Source organism: Pogoniulus pusillus, chromosome 26, assembly GCF_015220805.1.
Source record: "Pogoniulus pusillus isolate bPogPus1 chromosome 26, bPogPus1.pri, whole genome shotgun sequence".
NCBI classification, from domain to species: Eukaryota; Metazoa; Chordata; class Aves; order Piciformes; family Lybiidae; genus Pogoniulus; species Pogoniulus pusillus.
In genome coordinates this window covers 8438584-8462922 of record NC_087289.1, presented here as the reverse complement: position 1 = coordinate 8462922, position 24339 = coordinate 8438584, and the positions used below count along the sequence as shown (strand labels likewise).

The 24339-nt window shown below is 46.0% G+C and overlaps 1 protein-coding gene across 6 annotated transcripts in view; it reads left to right on the top strand.

Moving 5' to 3' along the window:
• Positions 1-24013, top strand: part of KCNMB2 (potassium calcium-activated channel subfamily M regulatory beta subunit 2) — a 173368-nt gene extending 149355 nt beyond the window's left edge. For 5 of the 6 annotated variants that reach the window (XM_064164817.1, XM_064164818.1, XM_064164819.1 and 2 more), the window contains 4 exons: positions 4611-4721; positions 11107-11277; positions 13751-13946; positions 21785-24013. In XM_064164817.1, the coding sequence (XP_064020887.1) occupies positions 4611-4721; positions 11107-11277; positions 13751-13946; positions 21785-22069 (763 nt within the window). In that variant the 3' untranslated portion in view covers positions 22070-24013. The remainder of the gene's footprint in view (positions 1-4610; positions 4722-11106; positions 11278-13750; positions 13947-21784) is intronic. The other variant, XM_064164815.1, reaches the window with a different exon arrangement.
• The last annotated feature ends 326 nt before the right edge of the window (positions 24014-24339 follow it).

Sequence of the window (24339 nt, the reverse complement as noted above, 5' to 3'; positions counted from 1 at the left end):
AGCAGCCAGTCCAGGGTGAAAGTGAGGACAAGAGAGCACATTAGGTAGTTCCTAAGGTACCAGCTAAGAGATTTTGAGATTCAGCCTCAGACTTACATCCTCTTTAGGAGCAATTTGATGCAAATGTTGCCCCAGCATATTTTCTTCACACTTCATTCTTCTCTCAAGTGGTTGCTGATGGAGATGACACTCATTAGGACAGGGCAGAGTAGCTCTAATCTTGTAAGAACTATCTCAAGCCCTCATCCTGCAATGGCTGAAAAAGTGGAAACTTTGCCAGGTTTTCTAAGGAGTTTCATAAAATTCACCAGAAGGTAATGTTCAAGAGGAGGGTGGAAGAAGGGAAGATGGGAGGAGTGTGTGAGCAGTGGGCACACCTACTGTGTCAGCACGGTGAGCCCCCAGAGCTGCTCCTCAGCCAGCACAGAGCCATGAAGTGCCCTGCACACAGATGTACACAGGTTTTTAGGAGTCTGTACACTCTTTGCTCTGTGTTTCTCTCTTAAACATTGTGCATTTATTGTGGATAGACCCAAACATAAAGATCTAGTTGTGCTCTTAGAAACCAAAGCATTGCCTCCTTGCCTGTCTCCGTGGCAAGTGCCAAGAAGCATCTGATTTGATGCCACAATAATGGAGACAGCAACGTTCAGTCAAAGGTGAGCAGCAAAGCCAGAGTCTGACCCAGTGTCCTGACTCTAGCAGAAGTCACATCAAGTACAGCAGTTTGCTGCTCCTGATGGTCGACAGCAGCTTACAGCTCCTCTTCTAAACCATTTTTAACAGACATTGTCATGACTTTAGGTGCTCTAAGCAATGCCACAGCCCCCTTTAACTGCCAGCCTGACACCCTGCAGTACTGAGTTTCGCAGGCTGATTGCATGGTGCGTGGTATAAATACATTGCCAGCAGCTGACTCAGAGATAATGGGCAAAACAATACACTGCTGCTTGTTTACTCAGACAGGGAAGGAGCAGGGTCCACAGTCCAGCTTGGGAATTAACTCAGGGAAGGAAAAAGGCATGGAAGTTTGCTAATTGACCCAGTGGAACGGGACATGATCTTGTAGGCTGTAACTATTCCAGGTCACAAGTCCTCCAAAGGCCTTCAGAGTCTCAGGGAGTTTGTATTGTCACTGTTCTGCAAAAGGCTCTTACTTTACAGCTAACACTCAGCTAAAGCATCCCTTTAGCTGCTTACATCTGACCTCAGGAGTGGCTGCTGTGATGTCATCAGTGCTAGGATTTTACACAAAATTTGGTGTGCAATTGTGTGTTCAATAGTGATGGGTAAGCTTGCATTGCCCAACTAATGAAGCAGGCAAAATGCTATCACATATGGAGTCCTCCAGGGCACTGGCACTATAAGAGAGTCTGAAATCACTTTCTTTTTGCTGAGGAAAGGGACAGCCCTCTTCTTTCTCTGGTATAGACTCAGTGGGATAGACTCCTCTCATCCAACTCTCAACCCAGTGGTGCTCCTGCAATTTGCTCTGGGGGTTGTAAATCTACCTCCTCACTCAGGCAGTCCTGTGCAGGTGTCCCTGTGTTCTCAGACAGGTGGCAGAAGCTGCTGATCACCTCTAATGTGAGCCTAAGTTTTGCTTAATTAAGAACAGACTCTCTAATAGCATTCAGCACTATGTCCTGCTGGCTCTGGGACCGCTCGGGCTATGGCAGCATGAGCAGCCAAGCTGTCCTGGGTGACATCCTAGAGGGTGTAGTGGCAACTGCAAAATTGTATTTTCCACTTTTAAGGGACTCAGTCTGGGGCAGCTTTCAGCCCAATACTCAGGGTAGTTGTTCTGAGCCCTCCTGCATTGCCCAATGCAGAAACACCAGGTTGTTTGGTGCAGGCTGAGTGGTCACAGTTGCACTGTCTGAGCTAGTGCAGGTGCAACCTCACCTACCAGAGTGAGGATTAGAATCAAGGTCCTGCAACCCAGATTTCTGGCCAACATCACTACACCAACACTTTGTCAATGGCTATATTGATTAGCCCCTGGCAGATGCTGTTTCACTTTCTAAACAGTTATTTCAGGGAGGAAGAGCCTTGCCCTATTGTTTATTACCAGTACTTAACTACAGTTGTGGTAGAGAAAGAAAAGAGTCTTTTTTTCAGTCCTCTTTCTTTTATTTTTTTGGCTCTCAGAGCTGCAGTGATGACCACAGAGCCACAGAAAGGGCTGAGGGACAACCCTGTCCCCCTACCTCTCTTCTTTTGGAGCACCACCTTGACTAATTCGCTGTGAATGCAGCAAAAAAGCTTCCTCAAATATTTCCATCTTTTACCCAGGCAATGTGCCTGCTAGTCCCAGTCCCAGGCCACCAAATGCAAGGTCTTGCATCTGGGTTGAGGCAAGCCCAAGCACAAATCCAAGCTGGGCAGTGAGTGGATGGAGAGCAGCCCTGAGGAGAGGGACTTGGGGATGCTGGTGGATGAGAAGCTCAGTATGAGCCAGCAGTGTGCACTTGCAGCCAGGAGGGCCAGCCAGAGCCTGGGCTGCATCAGGAGAAGTGTGGCCAGCAGGGCCAGGAGGTGATTCTCCCTCTCTACTCCACTCTGGTGAGACCCCACCTGGAGTACTGTGTCCAGTTCTGGAGCCCCCATTACATAAAGGATGTGGAGATGCTGGAGCATGTCCAGAGAAGGGCCACTGGGGTGCTCAGAGGGCTGGAGAAGCTCTGCTATGAGGACAGGCTGAAAGAGTTGGGGCTGTGCAGTCTGGAGAAGAGGAGGCTCCCAGGTGACTTTATTGTATCTGAGGGGGGGCCTACAAAAAAGCTGGAGAAGGACTTTTCAGGATATCAGGGAGTGACAGGACTGGGGGGAATGGAGCAAAGCTGGAGATGGGTAGGTTCAGGCTGGATGTGAGGAGGGAGTTGTTCAGCATGAGAGTGGTGAGAGCCTGGAATGGGTTGCCCAGGGAGGTGGTTGAGGCCCCATCCCTGGAGGTGTTTAAGTTAAGGCTGGATGGGGCTCTGGTAAGCCTGGCTCTAGGGTAGAGTGTCCCTGGGCATGGCAGGGGAGTTGGAACTGGCTGATCCTTGTGGTCCCTTGCAGCCCTGACTGATTCTATGATCTCTGAGCATGGAAGCAGAATCCCAGTCAGCAGTTTGCCCAGTCTGCCCAGCCAGCTGCCCAACCAGGGCATGAGTTTGTCCTGGGTCTGAGTTACAGACCCTGTGGAGGGGTTCTGGGCTGACTCCATATGGAGAGCCCAGCCATTTGGCACTCATCATCCTGTCTGCATGCAGATGGCTTTTGGCTCCTGTCCATTTCAGTATTCCCCTGCAGCCATCTCTGCAGGATTGAAGTATTCTCCCAGGTTCACCACTATGCAAATATTGAAATTAGCTCTTTGCATGATTATGTAGACAGTGACATTACAGACTTTTCCAAATGAGGAGCACTGAGGAACTGATGGGCCTTCTCTGCTGGCAGCATCAACACTCAAGTTTATTCTTCAGTGAGCTACAAAATGGCCCCCAGTGCATGAAAAACCACAGCATTAATATATTTGGTATCTGAAATGTTGGGGTTTTTTTTCTTAAGCCTTTTCCTGAAGGCAAGAAAAGCACAAAATGCTGTGCCATGAAATAGGGCAAAATACAGCCCTCACCACAAGGAGTCCAAGTCTCAGAGATCAAGGTCTTAGCTGAGGCTCACTAAACGCAGGATTGAATAAGGAGGGTCTATGATGGGAGCTGTAGCCCCACTAGTGGGTCCAGTTTTGTCTGTGCTTCCAGTCTGACAATGAAGTTACCAGCTGGAAAGATGATTGTTCACATGCAGGCCATCTAGGGTAACCAAAATCTGCTAGGAGTTACATTGACACTGGGAATGTGCCTTGGAATGGGGCAAAAAAGCAGCAACACTTCTTGAGATCCTTTCAGCTCTGTATTTCCAAATCTATTAGATCTAACTGAAGTACAGGGTTCAAATTCAGCCCTCAAAACCAAACCTCTCAGACTGTCCCCCTTTTCAAAAGACCCTGAGGGTCAGAGAGCAGGCAGCAGGTCTCATATCCTGCTGCGAGCAAAGAAGCCCTTGGGCAGTAATTCAAGTGGTCTGGCCAAGTGGCCTTGGGACAGTAATTTCTCTGTGGGGAAAGACTTCTTCACAGTAGTTACATTTCCACAAAATGCTGCATTTGCATCTCATCTTTCAGTCTCATTCAGATACCCTTCCTTGAGAGCCTCACTTTACTGAGTGCTGCAACACCACCAAAAACCCTGTGATGAATGTGTATGTGCTGAAACGATAGCCACTTTGTCCCTCAAAAGCAATGCCATGAGACCACTGGATGCAGCTGTTGCACTGCCTTAAATTACCAATGGTTTCTTGTCCCTAATGCAAGTCCCTTCCAGTATGGAGCACAGTTCAACCTGAGAAGCCAGTGTCACATGGCACAAGTGGGGCTGATGAGATTTATCCTTCATTCCCACTTGCTGCTCTGTCATCCCCATTATTTTACATCTCACCTTGAATTACTCAATTGTCCATCTTCAGAGCACACTGGGCACGGCCACAGGGGATTCGGCTCACTGGATGCAATGTGGTCTGCCACGTTGGATGGGCTGTGACAGAAGTTATCCCTCTTCCCCCAGGTCCTTCCATCGTCCCACTGCAGCGAGCAAAGCCAACACTGGGCAGTCCTCTAAAATGTTTATTTGGACCAGTGGCCGGAGCTCTACATCTTACAGACATGATGAGAAAAGGTAAATGACACCTCTGCTCGTTGTCTCTCACGGGTCTGAATCTTTAGGAGTGTGGCCTGTAGCCTCTCTTCAGTGGTGCCACTAGAGAAGCAGAAGGGATACAAAGAGTGTCCACCCCTTGCCTTTTACCCTGGGGTCTACTGATAACAGCACCAGCTGATAAGTGTCAGGGCCATTAGGCCAAAACAGAGTGCCAAAAAAAAACAAAGTGGAGGGACAATGCCAGAGCCAAAGTCTTCCTTGTTCCCAGGACGTCAACAGCACACCATGATTACCTCTGAGGTCAGCACACCTGCTACACGTTTGAAAGCACACTAATCCTGAGTCCCAGGTTTCCAGTTTCAGCTACAATCCCTGCGAAGCCTTTATGCCTTTGGCAGGTCTCCTGCTTCCAGCCATTGTCCCTCATGGCTTACGCACCCCCCTCTGCACGGTGTCTCCTCTGCCACAGCCCTGCATAGATCTTACACTTCTGGATGATGTACCCAGCTGTCAGAGACAGGTTCTGTTTATATGCCTGCATGTGAGAGGAGGAGAGCAAGTGCAATACACTGCACAATAGCTGCCAGATGCCAAGCAGCTTGGAAGTGAACTGGTAACTCACCAGCCCACTTAAGTGATGCTGCTGGAGGGAATAGAGTGAAGGAGACAGAGGAATAAATGAGAGTTACTGGGTCTCCCAGAGGAGCAGAGAATTACACAAAAGAGAAGGAAAGGGAAAGAGATGTTTTAAGTCCACAGACAAAGACAGCACTCAGTCGTGAATGAAAGAATTTAAATATCACTGATGAAAGAACAATTCATTGTAATGCTCAGACTCATCCTTCCAAAACCTCTCTCCTTTGTAGTGGGAGTTGCTGGACAGATTGTCTTGTCACAACTGGACACATTCCCCTTTCTTCTCTTTCTTTTCCCCCTATCCCTGCCTTGCCTCCTCTCCTTCAGTTCCCCTTGCAGCCACTACTAAATGTAATCACAAGAACTCAGACTCGGGTGAAACAAAACCGGAGGTCAATGTATCTACAGTGCCAATTAGCAAAGCACACTCTTCAGTTATTCTAATGAGACATTACTGCCTGCATCTGCTTGAGAAACCATGCTCAGGAGTTGAGGCAGTAGGGATGCCCCCAGGACACTGAGTTTCTTTGGAGACCTGGCCCATTTGCTCAACTGTTCTGCAAAAGCTGCCTGGGTGTTTGACTCTTCATAATCCAACCCCAGATAATTTTGAAGCCACAAAGGGCAGCTTGGAAGTGGGTTTCCATGGACTTTAGGCTGGAGCTGGCTATCTAACTGCCTCATGTACTTCTGCAAGTCTCCTCTTTAATTGGATTTTCCCCAGGCTAATGTTCTTCTGCATTACATCACTGTCACGGCCAAGATGGGCCAAGGTTAGACACTTGGAGGAGGTATCTACCCACACACTGTAAGCCACGTGCTCCTGATTAGCATGGCCTTCGACTCACACCGTGTCGTGCAGTGGGACTTATTAACTTGGGCTACATGCTGTGCTAAACAGGGCTCGCCAGTGTCTGGTCACCTTAAACCTTGGGCTGAGCTTGCCTCTGCCTGCCTGCAGAAATAGAGAGGTAAGGAGCAGTATCTCTATACTTACACATCGGCCGTGGGGATCTCAGGTGTCTTTTCAAGCCTTCAGGTGGGTTTATTTCCCAAGTGGTCCTCTAGAGTTGTACAGAAGGAACAGTTCATATCCTGTGAGTGATTAATAAAACGCAGGAGGGAAAGTGAGGAAGAGAGAAAGGGAATAGGAGAGTGCTGACCACAGCCTTAAGGCTGTAAAAGAGAGCTGTGAACACAGAGCAAGAGTTGCTGGTGGGGGAAACTCATCTGGCAGTGTCTGGCAGTGATTTTAACACATGTAAGGGCACCAGCAGCATCACTATATCAAACAGGCAATGCATTTTAGAGAAACTATTTCCCCTAAAGTCCCCTTTTCTTAGATATTCTTGTTCTTTAAACTTCAGACAGGAAGATTGTCATGTAGAGCAGTGAACTTGTCACCTAACACATGCTGTGAGCAATAGGTTACTTTATTTGCTGTTGGGGAATCACCTCCTCCTGGGTGAAAGGTATTCCTCAGGCATCTTTTTGCAGGATCAAGCCCAAAATGTGTATTTATTGTTGTTGTTTTAGACATCCACTGTTGCCCAACTGCCACTGCTTTGAAAATTAGTCAGGTCTTCATTCTTTCTCAACCATATGTTAGGCTTTCCACAACATTGTAAGCATGGAAAGCCAAGGCTCTGTTTTATTTGGTTCAGCTTGGTCCAGTTTGGTGGGAAAGAGGGAAGGAACTGAGTGAACAAAATCTGTTCATATCAGTAAGAATCCTTCTACAGCCATCACTGAGACATTTGTGAGAGTTGCAGAGAGATCTCCTGTTGCCATAGCTCTGAGGCAGCCAAATGAACACCATAAAGAGAAAGGTAAAGAAATTGGCTTCTGAGCAGAAAGGTCCCTGAGCATTGGGAATTCTGTGGGTAAGATACAGGAGCATTTTCTGACTCTTGCATTCAAGGATCTCTGATATCAGTAAACACCTCATCAGAAGGCAATATGAGTGGCATCTGCATAACAACTGTGATATCAGAGAAGTGAATGTGATTTCAAAGTCACTCTGAATAATTCAGGCAGGCAGGTATCCCCATCTGACAAGCCCCACGACCGTGCATCGCTGGAGGAGGCAACATCTCCCTCAGCACCACCTCAGCACGGTTCCTTTGCAAAGGGAGGAATTTCAGGGGAGGTAATTTGTGTCTATTTCTGAAACAAACAAATAAAAATTATTTCAGGTGCCTGGTTATTCTTGATTTCCAGTGAGGGAGAGTGCCCCCTTTACACAGCTCCTACATTAATTCATTTTGGAGCTAAATGAGAATGGTTGTGCTGGGTCAGAACAAAAAACATTACTTTAGCCTTTCCTGCTCTATGCAGCAGTGCCCAGCTGCAAACTGTTTTCATACAGAACCATTCCTAACACATGCCAATAAGTTAATCACATCCTAGAGCTGCAGAGCAGTCCTGTGCCAGCAGAGGACAGAACAATTTGGTGTACCTTGTCCTTCACACAGCCAAGATCTAAAAGGTCATGTACCTCGTGATGGCAAGTAAAAGTCTTGGCTGCAACCATTAGCAACAACTCTACAGAAGACACAAAACCTCTTTACTAAGGCCAGTAAGCTCAGACCAGCATTGCAACTCTCCTTGACTGTTTCATGTTCAGGTAAATATAGCTGGGCTACCTAATTTCATCACACAGGTCCTCCTTAAGCCTCCCTCTGGAGATCACATAAGAAGCTGCTGACCATGTTGCAGAAGGATCCCAGCACAGCTGTTACACAGAGAGAGAGAGGGAAATCTCTGCTCTGTCCCCAGCAGAAATGGTCTCAGCTGAGAGTTCCTCTCTGGGCTGAGCCCAAGTGAAGCAGCCAGCCCACATCCTAAGTGCAATTTGACAAAAGGAACACGGAGATTTAGCAGGGAAGAACATCAGTCTGGAAGTCATCAAGGGGAGAAAAACCTTCTGTCCTTTTAAATGTCTTTGCACAGAGCAGAGAGACCCCATATTCTGACAGCAGAGACCTTTAAAACCAGGTAGTCTCCCTCAGTGCCATATTTAGGAGGTTATCACAGGCAATCACAAGTATGAGATGGGGTCGCCTAGGTGACTAGTGTCTGAGGTGCAGTGATCTGTACTGAAACACACTGCAGAAGTCAGCTAATTGTGGCTGTGCAGCCTGCTATCCAAAACTGCCAGCTAAGCACGGCACACTTCCAGCTCAGCAAGCAGAAAGAGATCCCCAGGCTGTGCCAAAAGTTCATACATACACACACACACACACACACACACCCCCCATGAAGCAGGACACACACGGATGCAGGCCACCGCTGCCAGCTAAGGAGATGCTGAGCCTGCTCTGCTGGTGGCAAAATAACCTGCACAATGTATTGTGTCTCCCCAGACCAGGGCTTTCAGGGCCAAACCTGTGAAGTCCAGTAGTAGCAGATGTTCGTAGGACCATACTGAGAAAACTGGCACCTCCCCAGCACAGGCAGAAGCAGGGTGAAGAAGGAGGGACAGCTGCTCAGTATGCCTCCCAGGCTGCCTCAGGAGCAGCGCGTCACCAGCTGGCACGTGCCACCCGCCGCATGCCTCGACGCCTCTCACCGGAGTGACTGCTGGCAGGGATTCAAGGGAGAACAGCCCTCAGTAAGGTGCAGCAGGACCCCACTCTGCTGTTGCTCGTGTCTTTGGATAACAGATATTTGCCAAAGAGCTGCAAGCGTGACCCCCGAGGAAGAGCTTCATGTAGCTTGACTTACTGCGGCAGGCGAGCATGGGAGACCTGCCTGGCAGGCAGTCACCGCACACCGTCCCCTTTGCCGCTCTCCTGCCAGATAGATCATTTCTACAACTTACCCTTCAGTCCCTCCAGGGAAAAAATAAAACCAAACTCTCATTGGACATTTCTTGGCTCAAGGCCAGGCAGGAAGTATTTGTAACCGCTCTCAATTAGCTATTTGTTTTTGAATTGTCCATTTGTACCTCTTTTATGTCCTAGCTGCGCCGGTGACATTAGTGAGCGATCGCACTGTGCCTTTTTTATGTCCACACACTGACATAAGTTATGCTGTGTGATTGGTTAATGTGCTGGAACTGCTTGACAATCTCTGCCTTCCTGCCTGCTTCCATTTGGGAGCAATGCAAATGGTAATAGCAGCCCTCAGAGTTAAGTACAGTTTGATAAATAATAATAGAAAAGTAGCATTAGATTATTACTCTTCCATTACTTCTTGGAAGGCAATTGCAGCTGCCAGTTCACAATATATGCTTTCTCCCCAGCACCAGAGGAAAATTTTGACAGGCTGAATTACCATTTCATTTCCAACTAGGAAAACATTGACAAGCTTTAAAGGATGCTTTTGAAGAGAAACTATGGACAGCTAAAGATGTAAATTGCAGTTGGATGAAGAAACCTCAAAGGGTCTTAGGTATGGGAGTCTATTGACTGCAATATCATCTAAGCAGGGTTTGTGCTTTACAATCCCAAACCATATCTGCTTTTCCTGACTATGACTCCTTGTCTAAATACCAATTCGATTCCAGTTTCAGGGAGTTGGTCATTAAACCTGCTGTGTCTATGTATGATTTTACACCTGTCTTTACTCTGTTTCTTTACCCCTCTTAGTGACTGTAAGTCATATAGTTGGTCTGACACGCTGCTTTCTCCCAAAGTTGCGTGAAACTTGATGGTTTCAGCTTAAATGAGTGGTGGGTTTGCTGGAGCCCAAAGTGATGTTGATGTTGCTCACCTGCCATTTTGCAGACAGTAGAAGAGGAACTTCTCCCACGTGTACTACTATGTCCATGTTTTGGTGGTGCCAGGGCTCAGAGGTGTGCGGTTCACATGCTTCGGGTGCTGCCTGGATGATTCAAAAGAACCGTAACAGAAAACACAGGAGATTTTGACCAGCCTCAGGTCTGTAAGTACATTTTAAACCCACAAAGTTTGAGTGTGTTTGAAATGTACTCAAATATTTCCTTCTTCACCATTGTGTCCTCATGACCCATTGAATCATCAAAGGCTTGGAGATGAAAGAAGGACTTATGGTTAGAAAATGCAAAGGACTCTCTGCTGAAGGGGGAATGGTTTGCTGTATCTTCTCTCTCTTATTTTAATCCCAGAACAAACAGCTCTGGTGGATAGTTTTCTGCAAGGGTTTTCATTGTAATGAGTAACTGAGCTTCCAGAAAGCTATTTTATAAATAAAGTAAATAAGCCCCCAATCAAAAAACCCCACAGAAATCAATTGCAAAATCCCCACAGTGTTCTGTGAGCTTTGAGTTGCACTCAGAGTGGAAAGTTACCCAAGCCATTAGCCTGTAGGGAATCAAAAAACCCAATGTGGTCCTTTCAGATAGTTTTAGTGGCAATTTTCTTCAGGCTACTTTCTACATATGGCAACATAAGACCTGTTACCATATACAGCTGAAGAAAATACACCTCTATACCTAAACAAATTCTAGTGGCCTAAGATGGCATCAACAGGTCAAATTCACCTACGGTATAGTTCAACTAAGCCAATGAAGCGGTACCAAAGAAGGATTTACTGAGCTGGCACAAGTGTCTAATCTTTATATTTGCTGTAAGAGGTTTTTACCTTTTCAGAAATGTCTTTAACTCATTTTGGAGATAAATAAGTTTCCACCAGGTCAGAGTGAATCCGATGAAAAAGGACACCTGAGGACCCTTAAAGCCTTTCTCTCCTGCGAGATAGGTATGGAGGTGGAACTACTCACCCTGTAGAGGCTCCATTGATGAAGTATGAAGTTCACATAAAAATGTATTGTTTTCAACCTCAGAAATATTTACCAAAAAATCAGGGATCATGATCTACTGGACAAAAGGAAAACAGTCACAGCCCTCAAAGCTGGAGAAGACCGGGCCATACTCCTTGGGCTGGCCATGATGGTGTGCTCTATCATGATGTACTTCCTCCTGGGAATCACCTTGCTGCGGTCTTACATGCAAAGGTAATTTCATGAGGCTTTGCCTGACCTCACACTCTCTTCTCCAGCTGACTTCATGTGGCTTTACTCTTTTGACTCCTTTTCTTTTCGTTTGAGTTTCATAATTTTTCCTCCCATCAGCATAGGTCTGGTTCTGCACTGCCTTACCCCAGTATACATCAAGAATCACTGCAGTGAAAGCAAGCTGAGTAATAAAGGCATAAGTGAGAGGAAAATTAGATCCCTATTTGACAAAATCTTGATCCACAGGTTTTAGACTTGCCACAGTTTAACACCAGGATAATATCCATATCAGCTGGCCAGCAATCTGCTGAACTCTGTAAGCTTCTCAGAGGCTGCTACTGCAAAGCACATCAAACTCAGGAGAAAGCAGCAAAAATATTTGAAAGCCTCCAGAAACAAATGAAAACTGGAGAATTGATTTGCAAAAGACATCGAGCTGCTTTGTAGCATGCAGTTTTCTGTGCAGATTATTACTTTAATTCTAACAACTGAAATCCTCCTGAAATAGAGTAACTTGCTGAAAGTGAAAGATCATCTTTCATCATTACTGCACTGCACTTCATTTTCCTGAAGCTTTCTCTGGCTTTCTTTTCAGCTACAGAGCAGAAATTTTGGCTTGTGATTCATTAGCAGTGCTTAAAATCAGTTTTCAAGCACCAGCCCTATTTAGAATCCAGTCCAGGCTGTAATAAGTCTGTCAGCAATGTTTTTTTCTCCCCTGATCAATGGACTTAGCAGAATGCAAAATGTGTTTGACTGGGGATGTCTGCCCAAAACCACCCTGAAACAGTGACCAACATCTGACACAATCTGGCTTATCCACAATAGGCTTCCTCTTTAGATATGTACAGTAAATGCCTGCAGCTAACCAGTATGAGCATCCTCAATTTTGCTGGTGCACCTACAGGAAAACATTGCTCCTCAAGCTCACAATGATAAGGAAAAAACAACAATGCCCCAGATGGAGCTGCACTGATTTGCAGCATTTATTTGAGTGATAAAGGTATTTGTGCCTTTTTAAATCCAGGCAAAGTTTAGATTTTGAAAAAGAGATCAAGACCTGTTAATTATCTAAGAGCATTTGCTTTGCCAAATTGCTCTCCTAGACCTTTCAGCAGTATCAGGGTCAATTGCAGAGGCTGCTAAGGTCAAAACTGCTCATGTGGAAAGAGATGATTACAAACTATGTGAAAAATTGCCAGAGGATATCAAAGCACCTAGAAAGTCTCAAATATCCCATCTTCTCTTGAGTCTCTTGTAGGTAGGTGTTACTTTATTACCCCATGCATGAATAAAGCAGCACTCACAAAGGTGAAAGTGAGGAGAAGACGACAGCCCAGGAGCCTTTGCAGTCACATCTCTTTGCACAGCCCAATCTCCTTAGGGCTTGTTCTCCTTCACAGACAGCAATGCCTCTCCAACAAAATACTGCCTCGTAGGGGAAAAAAAAAACCTTTTCACTTGATTTCCCCCCAGAAATCTTAGCATAATCTAATATAAATGCAAAACAGAATATACAAAGGGAATTACTGCCACAGTGAAATACCAAGAGAATTAGCCAGGAATCTTTGATATCACTTACCCTGTAAAGTCTTTTGTAGGTTTGGCAGGGAGACTCCCAGGCCAGCCATGGTGAGGGTCAGGACAGCCACACTGAGTGTGAGTTAAAGAGTTGAGTGGGGCTAAAGGTTAGCCCTGAGGTGAAACCTTCCCCCAGTCTGTCAAGGAGTTTTGACAGAGCCCTCAGTGTTTCCTTCCCACTGCTCTCATCCCTAAGGAAAATAGAGCTGAAGATTGTTATATACATGCAAGAAATCCAAATGACTACTGGCAGTGCACACCCAGGCTCCATCACTCCTGTTTTAGTCTCTGTTGAGTTGGACATAAGCTGGAAGCCTCTGGAACAACTACAAGTGCTGACTTAAGGGAAGATGAGCAGGTTGCCACTAGAAAAAGCCTTTCCACAGGCAGAGCTGCATGCACCACCATCCACATTCAATGAATATACACACCCTAGTAACTCAGTCATCCTCCCAGCCTCTACTTTAAACTGACCTGGACTTGGTGGTTAACCATCAAGTCTCAGTCCAGGGTGCCCCATCATATACAACACTATATATGTTGTGCTCTCCCCAGGACAGCCTGCTCAGTTCCCACCACTGATATCTCTGTTGAGTCCCTATAGTTTCAAACATACCTTCTCTAGAATAGAAGCTCCAGTTACCTTTTCCTCTATGCACAGACCTGATAGAATCAGGTATTTTTGTGCCCAAAGCACTAACATTGTGTAGTAGAGAATGATGCACTGTCTGCAATGTGCAACGCTAGAGAGCCCAGCCTTTGCCCAAAGCCCTGCAACAAGTACCATCTCCTACAAGATGCCCCCAGTGTATCCCTGATGGAAAGCCTGAGCTGCATTTACTGCTTATTGCCCATTATTGCCACGCTCTAATGTTTCTTTTTTTCTGCTTAGTGTCTGGACAGAAGAGGCTCAGTGCTCACTCCTCAATGCATCCATCACAGAAACCTTCAACTGTTCATTTAGCTGCGGTCCAGACTGCTGGAAAATCTCTCAGTACCCCTGCCTCCAGGTGTATGTTAATCTCACCTCTTCTGGCCAGAAGCTCCTGCTCTACCATACTGAGGAAACAATGAAAATTAATTCTGAGGTAGGAGCACAGGATAACATTTCTTCCTAAATGGGTTTCTGGAGGGCTGCTCACCTTATTATATCAATTTCTTGCTTTAAAGCAGTATAAGGCTTTCGGTTCCTGCTTCGCTGAGAAGTATGGAGTAGGGAAAGCAAAAATTAGCACACAGACTGAGCTCATCTCTGGACAGGGCTGTTTTCTGCCTCCATCCTGCACAAGGAGCATAGCCTGTCCCATAGCAGGTGCCCTGGTGGCTGGAGCTCCCTCATCCTTTGCACATACTTTACAGGCACAGGCTGGTGCTGAGGACTTGTCACATTGATGTTCTTGTCGAGCTGTGCACAAGTCTCTTCCCACCTGGGTATGGCTCTGCATGATAGCGAACACCCCAGAGATGTGCTTGGAGCATCCATGGTGGTGAGAATAAAAATGGCCCTCTTAGCACAGGGCCAGGCAAGGTGATGGCAAGAGATGAGAGCTCCATGTCTAACAGCAGACATGTCTCTGCCTCAATCTCTGGTGACAAACTCTGTCCCCTGAGATGTCCCCTGAGGCCATCTGTGCCACTGGGGTCACAACAAAGAACTTACCCCTGTGGATGCAGCAACAGTGGTGAAAGTTTGCTGAGCAGAGACTGTCAAGGTAAAAACAGCAGCACTCAAAGAAGAGGCCTGGCTTTGGTGCATATATAAACCAAGGAGTCAGTCCATCTTTCTTGTACAACCTCAGTGATTCCAGACACTGAACCAAAAGAATCCTTTTAAAGAAAACAGGTCTTATAAGGAACTGCTGAGGGATCTGGAAAAGAGAAAGCTCAGGGAAGACCTTCTCATTCTCTACAACTACCTGAAAAGAGGTTGTGGTGAGGTGGGAGTCAGTTGCTTCTCCCTCGTAACAAGTGATAGGATAAGAGGAAATGGCCTCAAGTTGCACCAAGGGAGGTTTACATTGGATATCAGAAGAAACACCTTCACTGAATGAGTTCTCCAACGCTGGCATAGGTCCCTCAGGGAGGTGGTCAAATCACCACCCTTAGAAGTGTTTGAAAGGTGCATAGACATGGTACTGAAAGACACAATTCAGCACCACACTTGGTCATTAGATAATGGCTGGACTCAATGACCTTAAAAGTCTTTTCCAACCAAAATGATTCCATGATTCCATATCTGCAGTAGAATTCCTCTTTTTGCTTCAGCAAGTACAAAATCCAACGTACCTCCATCCAGGTGAGATGGAGACAGCTCCTGTCTGGAGGCTGTAATGAAGGTGGTTGCACAGAAGGCATCTCCCGGCCAGCCAGAACCACAGCTGTGCATCTGACGCGGGCCTCTGCATCACAGCCAGGCAGACACCACCTCCTCGCAGGTGGCTCTCTGCTCCCTCTGTGGAGCAAGTCAAGATCAGACCAAGAAATGCCCCTCTGCCTACCTTCTGTTTCTCATATCTACACCACCTGAGTACCTAAGATGGCAAGCTGCAGTGAGCCAGGACACAGCTAAGTCATCAGACTTACAAGAGCCAGATTTGCATTAACCACTTAGTTTTCCAAGGTCACCGGACCCCGAAATGTGGGCACTCGGCAGAGCGCAGCCGTAATAGCAGAGCCCCAGCTCAGGCTGCTGACAACCTAACCTATTGTGTTTCTATTTCTGGCAGCAGCTCAGTAGACCAAATTACTTCTGCATATTAAGATGAAGCGATATTAAAATTAGTCAAAGCATGGCGTGGTTGCACTGGGCTGGTTATTCTGCTGGGTAATTAGTTCCTGTGGCTGAGGGACAAAGTCTTCTGGATTTGGAGTGTGAAATGCAGAAGAGTGCTCCCATCTTCCCCTCTGCTTCAGTGTCAGGGCAGAAAAAAGGCACTCATGAAACCTGTGGCAGGATGGACCCCACTTTCTGCTGGGTCAGAAGCAATATCTAGTGATATTCATGCCACAATTTGATTAAAAGAGATCAGATTGGTCTCTGTGCTCCACTGGATTCAAACAAGTCAAAGAAATTCAGTGTAAATCTACACATTCTGTTACTGATGGGTTTTGCCTGCTGAAGTGGACTTTGAAATTCTCCCAGATGCCACCTCCTCTTAATTTAATGTAGGCACAGTTAATGCTTCTCCAGCCCAAGGTTGTTTTACAGGTTAAGCTCTGCTCCCGGGAGGATTCCTAGGTTTTCCTAACACACTGCTAGTTATGTGACCTGAATCCAAATTCTGGTTCGAATGGCAGTTTGCAATGTCTATAAAGTACCTGGCTGGGATTAGAAAAGGCTCCAAATTCGGATCAGCACAACCCATCGTACCTCCCTGAGTGGACACTCCCACTGCTCCTTCTGGAGAGCGGCCCCATGCAGCAGGAGGAGCAGCATCGCTGGGTTCGTGATGCTCCAGCTGCCTGCTAGCTGTCTCTCTCCACCCACCTACTTAGGTCTGCATTTCCTATCTTTCTCCTTGACAAATAAACAAAACAAACCCCATTCATCTCTCGCTGAGCCCTGACGTTAACGAGGATGTTGTAGGGCACAGTGCTTACCCTCTAAGGCCAGCACCAGTGACCTTGAAAAGGTCAGCATCCCCCTGCCAATCTCTCTGCCTGGCTGAGCAGCGCCGCGCACGCAGAGCAGCATCTGGAGCCCGTCTCTCCCCTCTCCCTGCCAGCTAGCTCGCATGGAGCAAAATGAACTCGGATTTTAAACAACAATCAATCCAGGAGACTGCCTGTCTAACCTGGCTGTCAGCTCCCGGGCTGCAATAAGGAGTGGGTGCAATTTGTATGGAGCCATGCAGCCTGCTGCTGCCAGCATCCAGCGGGAATTGGTGGGAGCTAAGCGGATACCTGTCTTGCTGTCCAGGTCTTTCCCAGGAAAGCACAGGAGATCTTTCACGGCTTTTCATTGCTCTCAGTGTGCATACTTCAGACTTCAGACCAAGCCCAGCCCCTTGCCAGTACTGTAGCCGTGGCGGATTAAGTACTTTCTCGGCTACACTTTTCTGCCTCAGCTGTCAGAGGCTGCAACAGCCTCTGGGTGAGGTGAACCCGCGAGTGTCACCTTACGCCTGGACGGCAGAGGCAGGCTGTCACGCTGAGGAAGGGCTATGGTAGTTAAAACAGTTCTAGAGACTTCATTTTGATCTCATATTGCATAATTTTGATCCTTTTTGTGCCATCAGAGCTACTGCTGATTTATACTCTTGCTCCATAAGCGAGATAACAAGCAGGGTTTAATCACCAGAATCACTGTTATGCCAGCAATAACTGCCCGAGACTCAGAAATTATGGGGGATCTCACGGTTTCCTGATGAAGATCCAGGCGTTTATCACCCAGGAGGGAGTTTGCCTGCTGCAGGAGAAGAGCAGTGATGTTCAGGAGCAGAGCAGATCCATTTCTGGGCTGGGACAGGAGAGTTCAGTCAGCTAGAATCAGTATCAGGCCAGCCCAGGCACAAAGCTCCTCCTTCAGCCCTTGGTTCAAACCTGTTGCACTTTCCTAAAGAGATGCAGTTTAACATCCTGAGCACTTTCTCACAACGATTGCCACAGCACATTTTGTCAAAGTCTGCAGGCTGAGCATGGACACAAACACCAATTGCAAGCATATGATGAGAGTCCTGTGTTCTGTTCCCCAGCCTGAACTGGGGGCTCTTCTGGCAATAGTATTTTCAGTCTAACATCACTGATTTAAATGAAACTGCTCCCAGCTTGCCTGAAAGTGCTGTGTGAGCTACACCCTTGGACATATTCCTAACTTGAATGAAAAGCGACTCTACACTGAGTGGACAGGACATGTCCAGCAGTCCTTCATACAGGCTACCTATCTAATCTTCTAAACCAGGAAAATAGAGCAGGAAAGTAGAGCTGGAAACAACAATTTAATAAGTTCTTTGTGACTGTCTAGTACATCCTCCTTGTGATCAACTTGCACATACCAAGAACCACTTTTCTAGGGTTGTATCACAGAATCCTCACTTAGGTGGAGAGCCAGACATTGCTTACTTTCAGATTTCCAGGTGTTTGGCAATGCAGAGATGTGATAAAACAGCATCAGTTTAGTAGCCTACGTCCACAGGTACAGCATAACAGCTGTGGACATAAAATTCCCTGCCAAGCTTTGAAGGAAAATAAATGAAGATCAGACCAAAGAAAATATCAAACATCCCATTATCTCTGTCTGCCTCTTTATTTGCCTATGATCTGTGCAAAACAGCAGACATCAGCAAGGCAGAGTTACTCTTGTGCTATCCCTGGGACCTCACTGGGGAAGCTGAGGTATGGAAGGAAGCCAGGAGCACCCCACAACCACAAATTAATGCACACAAAGAATCCTTGTGCCAAGAAGCTTCTCAAAGCTGAGGCCAGTATGTCTCCAGCAGCTCAGAAGAACAGGAATGAGGCAAACATCAGGTGAAGCATATTTTGGAGAGCACATAGGACACCATGGCCTGGAAATATTGTTTCAGAACAAGAAGCTTGGCTGAGAGACAAATAAAATCAATCTCCTTTGCACAACTGCATTTCACAGACTCTTATGTAATGGACAGGCTGACCAGCCCAACATGGATGGTGGCTCTGTACCATGAGGTGTAGGAGGCAACAGCTCAGGTTCTGCTTTAGCATCAGGTCTCTTTTCAAACTCCTTGGACTTTCAGGCAGTCTTGGGGCATTTCTGCAGACTCCAAGTCCAGGAATATGTCAATATTTGGGCTTTCATATCCCTACTGTATTCTGTCAAGGAAAAAGGACTGGACTTTGGCAAGAGTGGCCAAGTCCTCCTTTAATCTCCTTCCTCAGGATACTTCATAAGGGTTCAAGAAACAGAAATATATAGTACCAAAGTTGCAAGGAAAAAAAAACAAAACCCAACACAAGAACAAAAACCAGAGCTGGAAATGCTGCTGTCATGTCAGCAACAACACATCATTTAGTAAAAGAAAATGAGGGACACTTCACTGAGGAATGTCTCCTGCTTATTAGACTGTGGTCTGTTGAATAGCCATAGGCACTGGAAGAGGGCTTGTGGCTTTGGACATTTCAGACAAAAGCAGGCAGAGTGCAAGAGAATTTCCTGGAGGGACCAGACCTGCATCAGCAGGAAGATGGATGAGATATTACTGTTCTGATATTTTCCATCTCTAATTTCCAGAGCTCTATGAAATATTCATAGTGGCAGTGATGCCACACTCAACCCTTAATGCTCCAGTCTGCTAATGCCAGACAATCTTGCTGTCGTGCTTCAAATCACATTCTGTGCTAATAAACTTGCCAATGAATCAATCAAATCCTGTTATGAGGTTAATCTTTTGAACATTATTAAGACTAGAGATTTGTCTCAGTGAGTTACAAAAAAGTCTCAGCATAGTCATGAGAAAGGACAGAGGGACACTTAGAAAGCATATGCACTTTAAAAATTAATAATTAATAGCCATAGGCCACATTGTGTTAATCAAAATATCTTTTTTTCCTTGGCAAATTACTTGAGATGCTCACCCAGGACAAGCATATTTGGCAGCAGAGATGGGGAGTATTGTGGGGACTCATGATCACCCATAACTGCAAGGAAGAGGTGACCTGCTGAGTCACCCCATGCATCTTGAACCAGAAGTTCAAGCAGCAGATTTTCACCCCTCCTGAAGCAGTTCTTGCCTGGAGAATTCAACAAAAACCTCCTGCAGGTCTAAAAAAATCTTCAAGCATGGAGGGGAGGACATGTCTAAAAGACAGAAGGGAGTGGGAAGCCCACAGCTGCTCCCATCAATCCTCTTCCAGCTCAGCAGCAACAAAAATAAATCCAGATGTTTCTCTTCTCAGTCAAAATCCAGATGTGGCCTCAATTCTTGTGTGCCTGCTCACCACCTCACAATCTTACACTAGGTCTTTGCAGAGAATGGTCAGCACAGCCCAGGCTACAATCCTGCATCTTCATGCAATCATAGAATGCACTAGGTTGGAAGGGATTGGAAGGGACCTCTAAAGGCCATCTCGTCCAGCACACCTGCATTAAGCAGGGACATCAACTAGATCAGATTGCTCAGAGCCACATCAAGTCTGCTCTTAAATGTCTCCAAGGATGGTCTCTACCACTTCATTGGGCATCTTACATGGAATGTCTTCAATGTATGGATTCTACAAGCTTGCCTGTCAGCTTAACTAACTTGCCTTTTCCATTCTTTGGGAATACCAAGTTGAAACTGTTAGACAGTGCCACTCTCAAATCTTCTGTTCTTTGTGACTGAGACTGAAATTCAAGCAGCATCTTAAAGAGAAATGCAACTGTTGGACTTATGCAAGAGGAAAAGCAAGACTAAGAGCCAGCCTGGTAGTCAGCTGACCATAGAATCATAGAATTGTCAGGGTTGGAAGGGACTTCAAGGTTCCAACTCGCCTGCCATGTGCAGGGACACCTCACACTAGTAGATCAGGTTGCTTAGTGCCACACTCAGCCTGACCTTATAAGCTTCCAGGGATCTTCAACTAGGGGCTAAATCAAAATCTTCTGGGTTCTCAGTAGCAAAACTATGTTTTCTTCAAGTCTATTTGTCCCTAATTGAGGCACTACTCCCGAGGGAAAAATGTGTACAGAGACATCTCATTGGCCTTCGCCTCTTTGAGTGGACTCCTGTGGCCACTAAGATCACTTTGATCCAATCCAAGTGAGATCTGAACTGCCAGATCTGTATTTACAGAGAGTCAATTACCCATCTAACTCTGAGCCTATGCATGCCACTTAAGATGAAGAGGCACTTCATCAGTTCCAATTCTGCACATGGAAATTAGGAATAATAACATATTCACCTATCTGACGAGGCTGCAGTGCAGATTAAAGCATTAATGTTTGAACAGCACTTGGAGGTTCTCCAATAGGCAATTCTGTAGATGTGCAAAATATTGAGTTTTGTCTGTGATAAATTTATTATTAGCTTAATAGTGTTCCACTCCTGTTAGGAAAAGCATAATCATCTTGAGATGTTTCCTGTTTGGCACCTGAAAACAGACACTGTCTCTGCTTTGGAGACACATAGAATCAACCAGGTTGGAAGAGACCTCCAAGATCATCCAGTCCAACCTAGCACCCAGCCCTAGCCAGACAACTAGACCATGGCACTAAATGCCTCAGCCAGGCTTTTCTTGAACACCTCCAGGGACGGTGCCTCCACCACCTCCCTGGGCAGCCCATTCCAATGCCAATCACTCTCTCTGGCAACAATTTCCTCCTAACATCCAGCCTATACTTCCCCCAGCACAACTTGAGACTGTGTCCCCTTGTCTTATTGCTGGTTGCCTGGGAGAAGAGGCCACCCCCCACCTGGCTACAATGTCCCTTCAGGTAGTTGTAGGCAGTAATATCACCCCTGAGCCTCCTCTTCTGCAGGCTAAACAACCCCAGCTCCCTCAGCCTCTCCTCATAGGGTTTATGTTCCAGGCCCCTCACCAGCTTTGTTGCCCTTCTCTGGACATGCTCCAGCACCTCAGCATCTCTCTTGAATTAAGGAGCTCAGAACTGGACACAGTACTCAAGGTGTGGCCTGACCAGTGCTGAGTACAGGGGAAGAATAATCTCCCTTGTCCTACTGGCCACACTGTTTCTGATGCAGGCCAGGATGCCATTGGCTCTCTTGGCCACCTGGGCACACTGCTGGCTCATCTTTAGCCTACTCTCTACCAGCACCCCCAGGTCCCTTTCCTCCTGGCTGCTCTCAGCCACTCTGTCCCCAGCCTGTAGCGCTGCTTGGGGTTGTTGTGGCCAAAGTGCAGAACCCTACACTTGGCCTTGTTAAATCCCATCCCATTGGCCTCTGCCCACCCATCCAGCCTGTCCAGGTCCCTCTGCAGGGCTCTCCTAATTTCTCTAATTTCTTCCCAGTGCTCCTACATACCCAAGTGCGGCAAGAACTTTGAGGAATCCATGTCGCTGGTGAACGTCGTGATGGAAAACTTCAGGAAGTACCAACGCTTCTCCTGCTTCTACGACCCTGAAGGTGTTCAGAAGAATGTGATCTTAACCAAACTGTACAGCTCCAACGTGCTGTTCCACTCCCTCTTCTGGCCCACCTGCATGATGATTGGCGGAGTCGCTATCGTCGCCATGGTCAAGCTGACTCAATACCTTTCCCTCCTTTGCGAGAGGATCCAAAGGATCAACAGATAAAGTTGGAAACTCCTGGGATTTAATGACAGTGAAAATACTGTTCTCTCATTCTTCACCAAAGAACCTTAAGTTTGTAACGTGCAAGTCTGTTATGAGTTCCTTATTACACTCTTATAAGTAGAGCAATAATGCAAAAGCTGTTGTATATGCAAACATGATGTTATTATTATGCAGACACCTGGAAAAAATACTGTTTTGTGTTGACTGTCTAGATGATCTTGGTTGATGCTGAGACTAGTAACTTCTTTCTTTCTTTTCTACAGCCCAGCTAGGGCTCAAAGTGACCATTTGCCAAGCTTAGTCAATTGACATTTCTCAGTGTAAAAGGATTCTGGGGAAAATTCACCACTGGACAAAGGGCAGCCAGCCTCTTGTGCATCACTGCAAGCCTCATGTCTGGCTCAGTCCATTCAATGGATTCATGGCTTTGCTTTTAGATTGTTGGCTGCAGAGATTAGAAAAAATATATGTATTATTGATAGGGTGGGGGTTTTTTATGGTCAGATGGCACAAAAGGAGCATATTTCGAGGGCAGGATAAGTACACAGTATTTTCAGTCTCAGTAGGACTCGGTGAAGCTTTGTGTTTGCTCCCTCGGTTCAAAAGTAAATTTTACCCTGTGGTGTTTAAGGTCTTTTGGAAAACAGTTTGGAGTTTTATTTTTTATAAAATACAAAATTCCTTTCTGTCTTATCAATGTCATCTTTGTCTCTTGCAGAAGCTGTAGCCAAAAACCAAAATTCACCTTGTTCCATTTTCTAGTCTAGTCCAAGCCCTATTGATGGCCGTGGGACCAGAGCTCCTTATGTAAAGGTTTATTACACATTTGTCTTGTATTTGCTACCATAGCACTGTAAAGAAAAAAAAACAACCACAAAACCAACACAATCAGCTATTTTTTTCCATTTTTTACTTCCAACTATTTTAGATTTTTTTACTTGATATATATATATACAGATATATCTATAAAAAGAAAAAGCTATATTGTCTCTTCCAACCGGGTTGATTCTATGATTGTATCTAGTTGTGTATTGGAACCTGATTATGGGGGAGAGGGGGGTCCTTTGTTTTTACCTATTAGAAAGTGGACAGTGCAATTCATGTGTTTATAACCTTCATCCTTGGGTAATATCACAACATGGAGGGGCAGCGCCGCAGAAGCGCATCCAATATTCATGATGTTGTTTCAGTCAGAGGTCTCCGTTGCTGTGACATCGAAATTGACAAAAAGCTCATCCCATTCTATGGCTCTATTAACTGAATTGTTAGATAATCATCATAATGCATCTGGATATCTCTCCTGACCTTAACTCAGAATGCAGTGCTGGCTGACGGGGAAGCAGGATTTAAAAGGCTCAGGTGCAATGATTTATTGGGATGGCTGAGATTCTAAGATGCTGTCCTAGCTGTCAAACATTTGCCACAGAGTTGCTGCCAGCATAATTTCATGCACACTATAGTCACAATTTCTGCATCATTTATTTGTGTTCCCCCTGTAGAAAGCATTCATCCTTATGTGTTAACACATCTCTTGGAGTTTTTCACTTTGCACCCATCCTGAAGCACAAACTCCAGGCAGCTCTTGGAAGCACTCTGCAAACTCACTATCCAATAGCTCAAAGAAACCATTTACAAACCTAGCCCAACCAAGAAAATAACTTCTTTTTTCCCCTCCCTCAAAAAAGGCTGCAAAGCAAATATTTCTGCCTGGCTCATCTATATATAAGTTCATTTTCCACAACGTGGCATTAAAAATCTCAAGATGCTACAAAACTTTACAAGTCATGCAAGTGTAACGTGAGCTGTTCTCAGCAGTGGAAATGAACCTGCAATCTTGTAATCAGCAGTATAATTTTCCTCAGATAAATACATTCCTGGAGGGTGGGGGTATAATCAGGGCTCCAAAAATATGTAATAAAAAATATTAAATCTTCCAGATTTCAATATCTTCTGCCTTCAGATCTGGTGTGTTTCATCAGATTTTTTTCTTTGTAGCATCTGTTACCGAGGTACAAGGAGTTCTGATGCAAGGACAAAGGAGGTTATTCTGCCCCTGTACTCAGCACCGGTCAGGCCACACCTTGAGTGCTGTGTCCAGTTCTGGGCTCTGCAATTCGAGAGATGTTGAGATACTGAAAGTGTCCACAGGAGGGCGACAAAGCTGGTGAGGGGCCTGGAGCACAGCCCTGTGGGGAGAGGCTGGGGGTGTGCAGCCTGCAGAAGAGGAAGCTCAGGGCAGAGCTCATTGCTGTCTACAACTACCTGAAGGG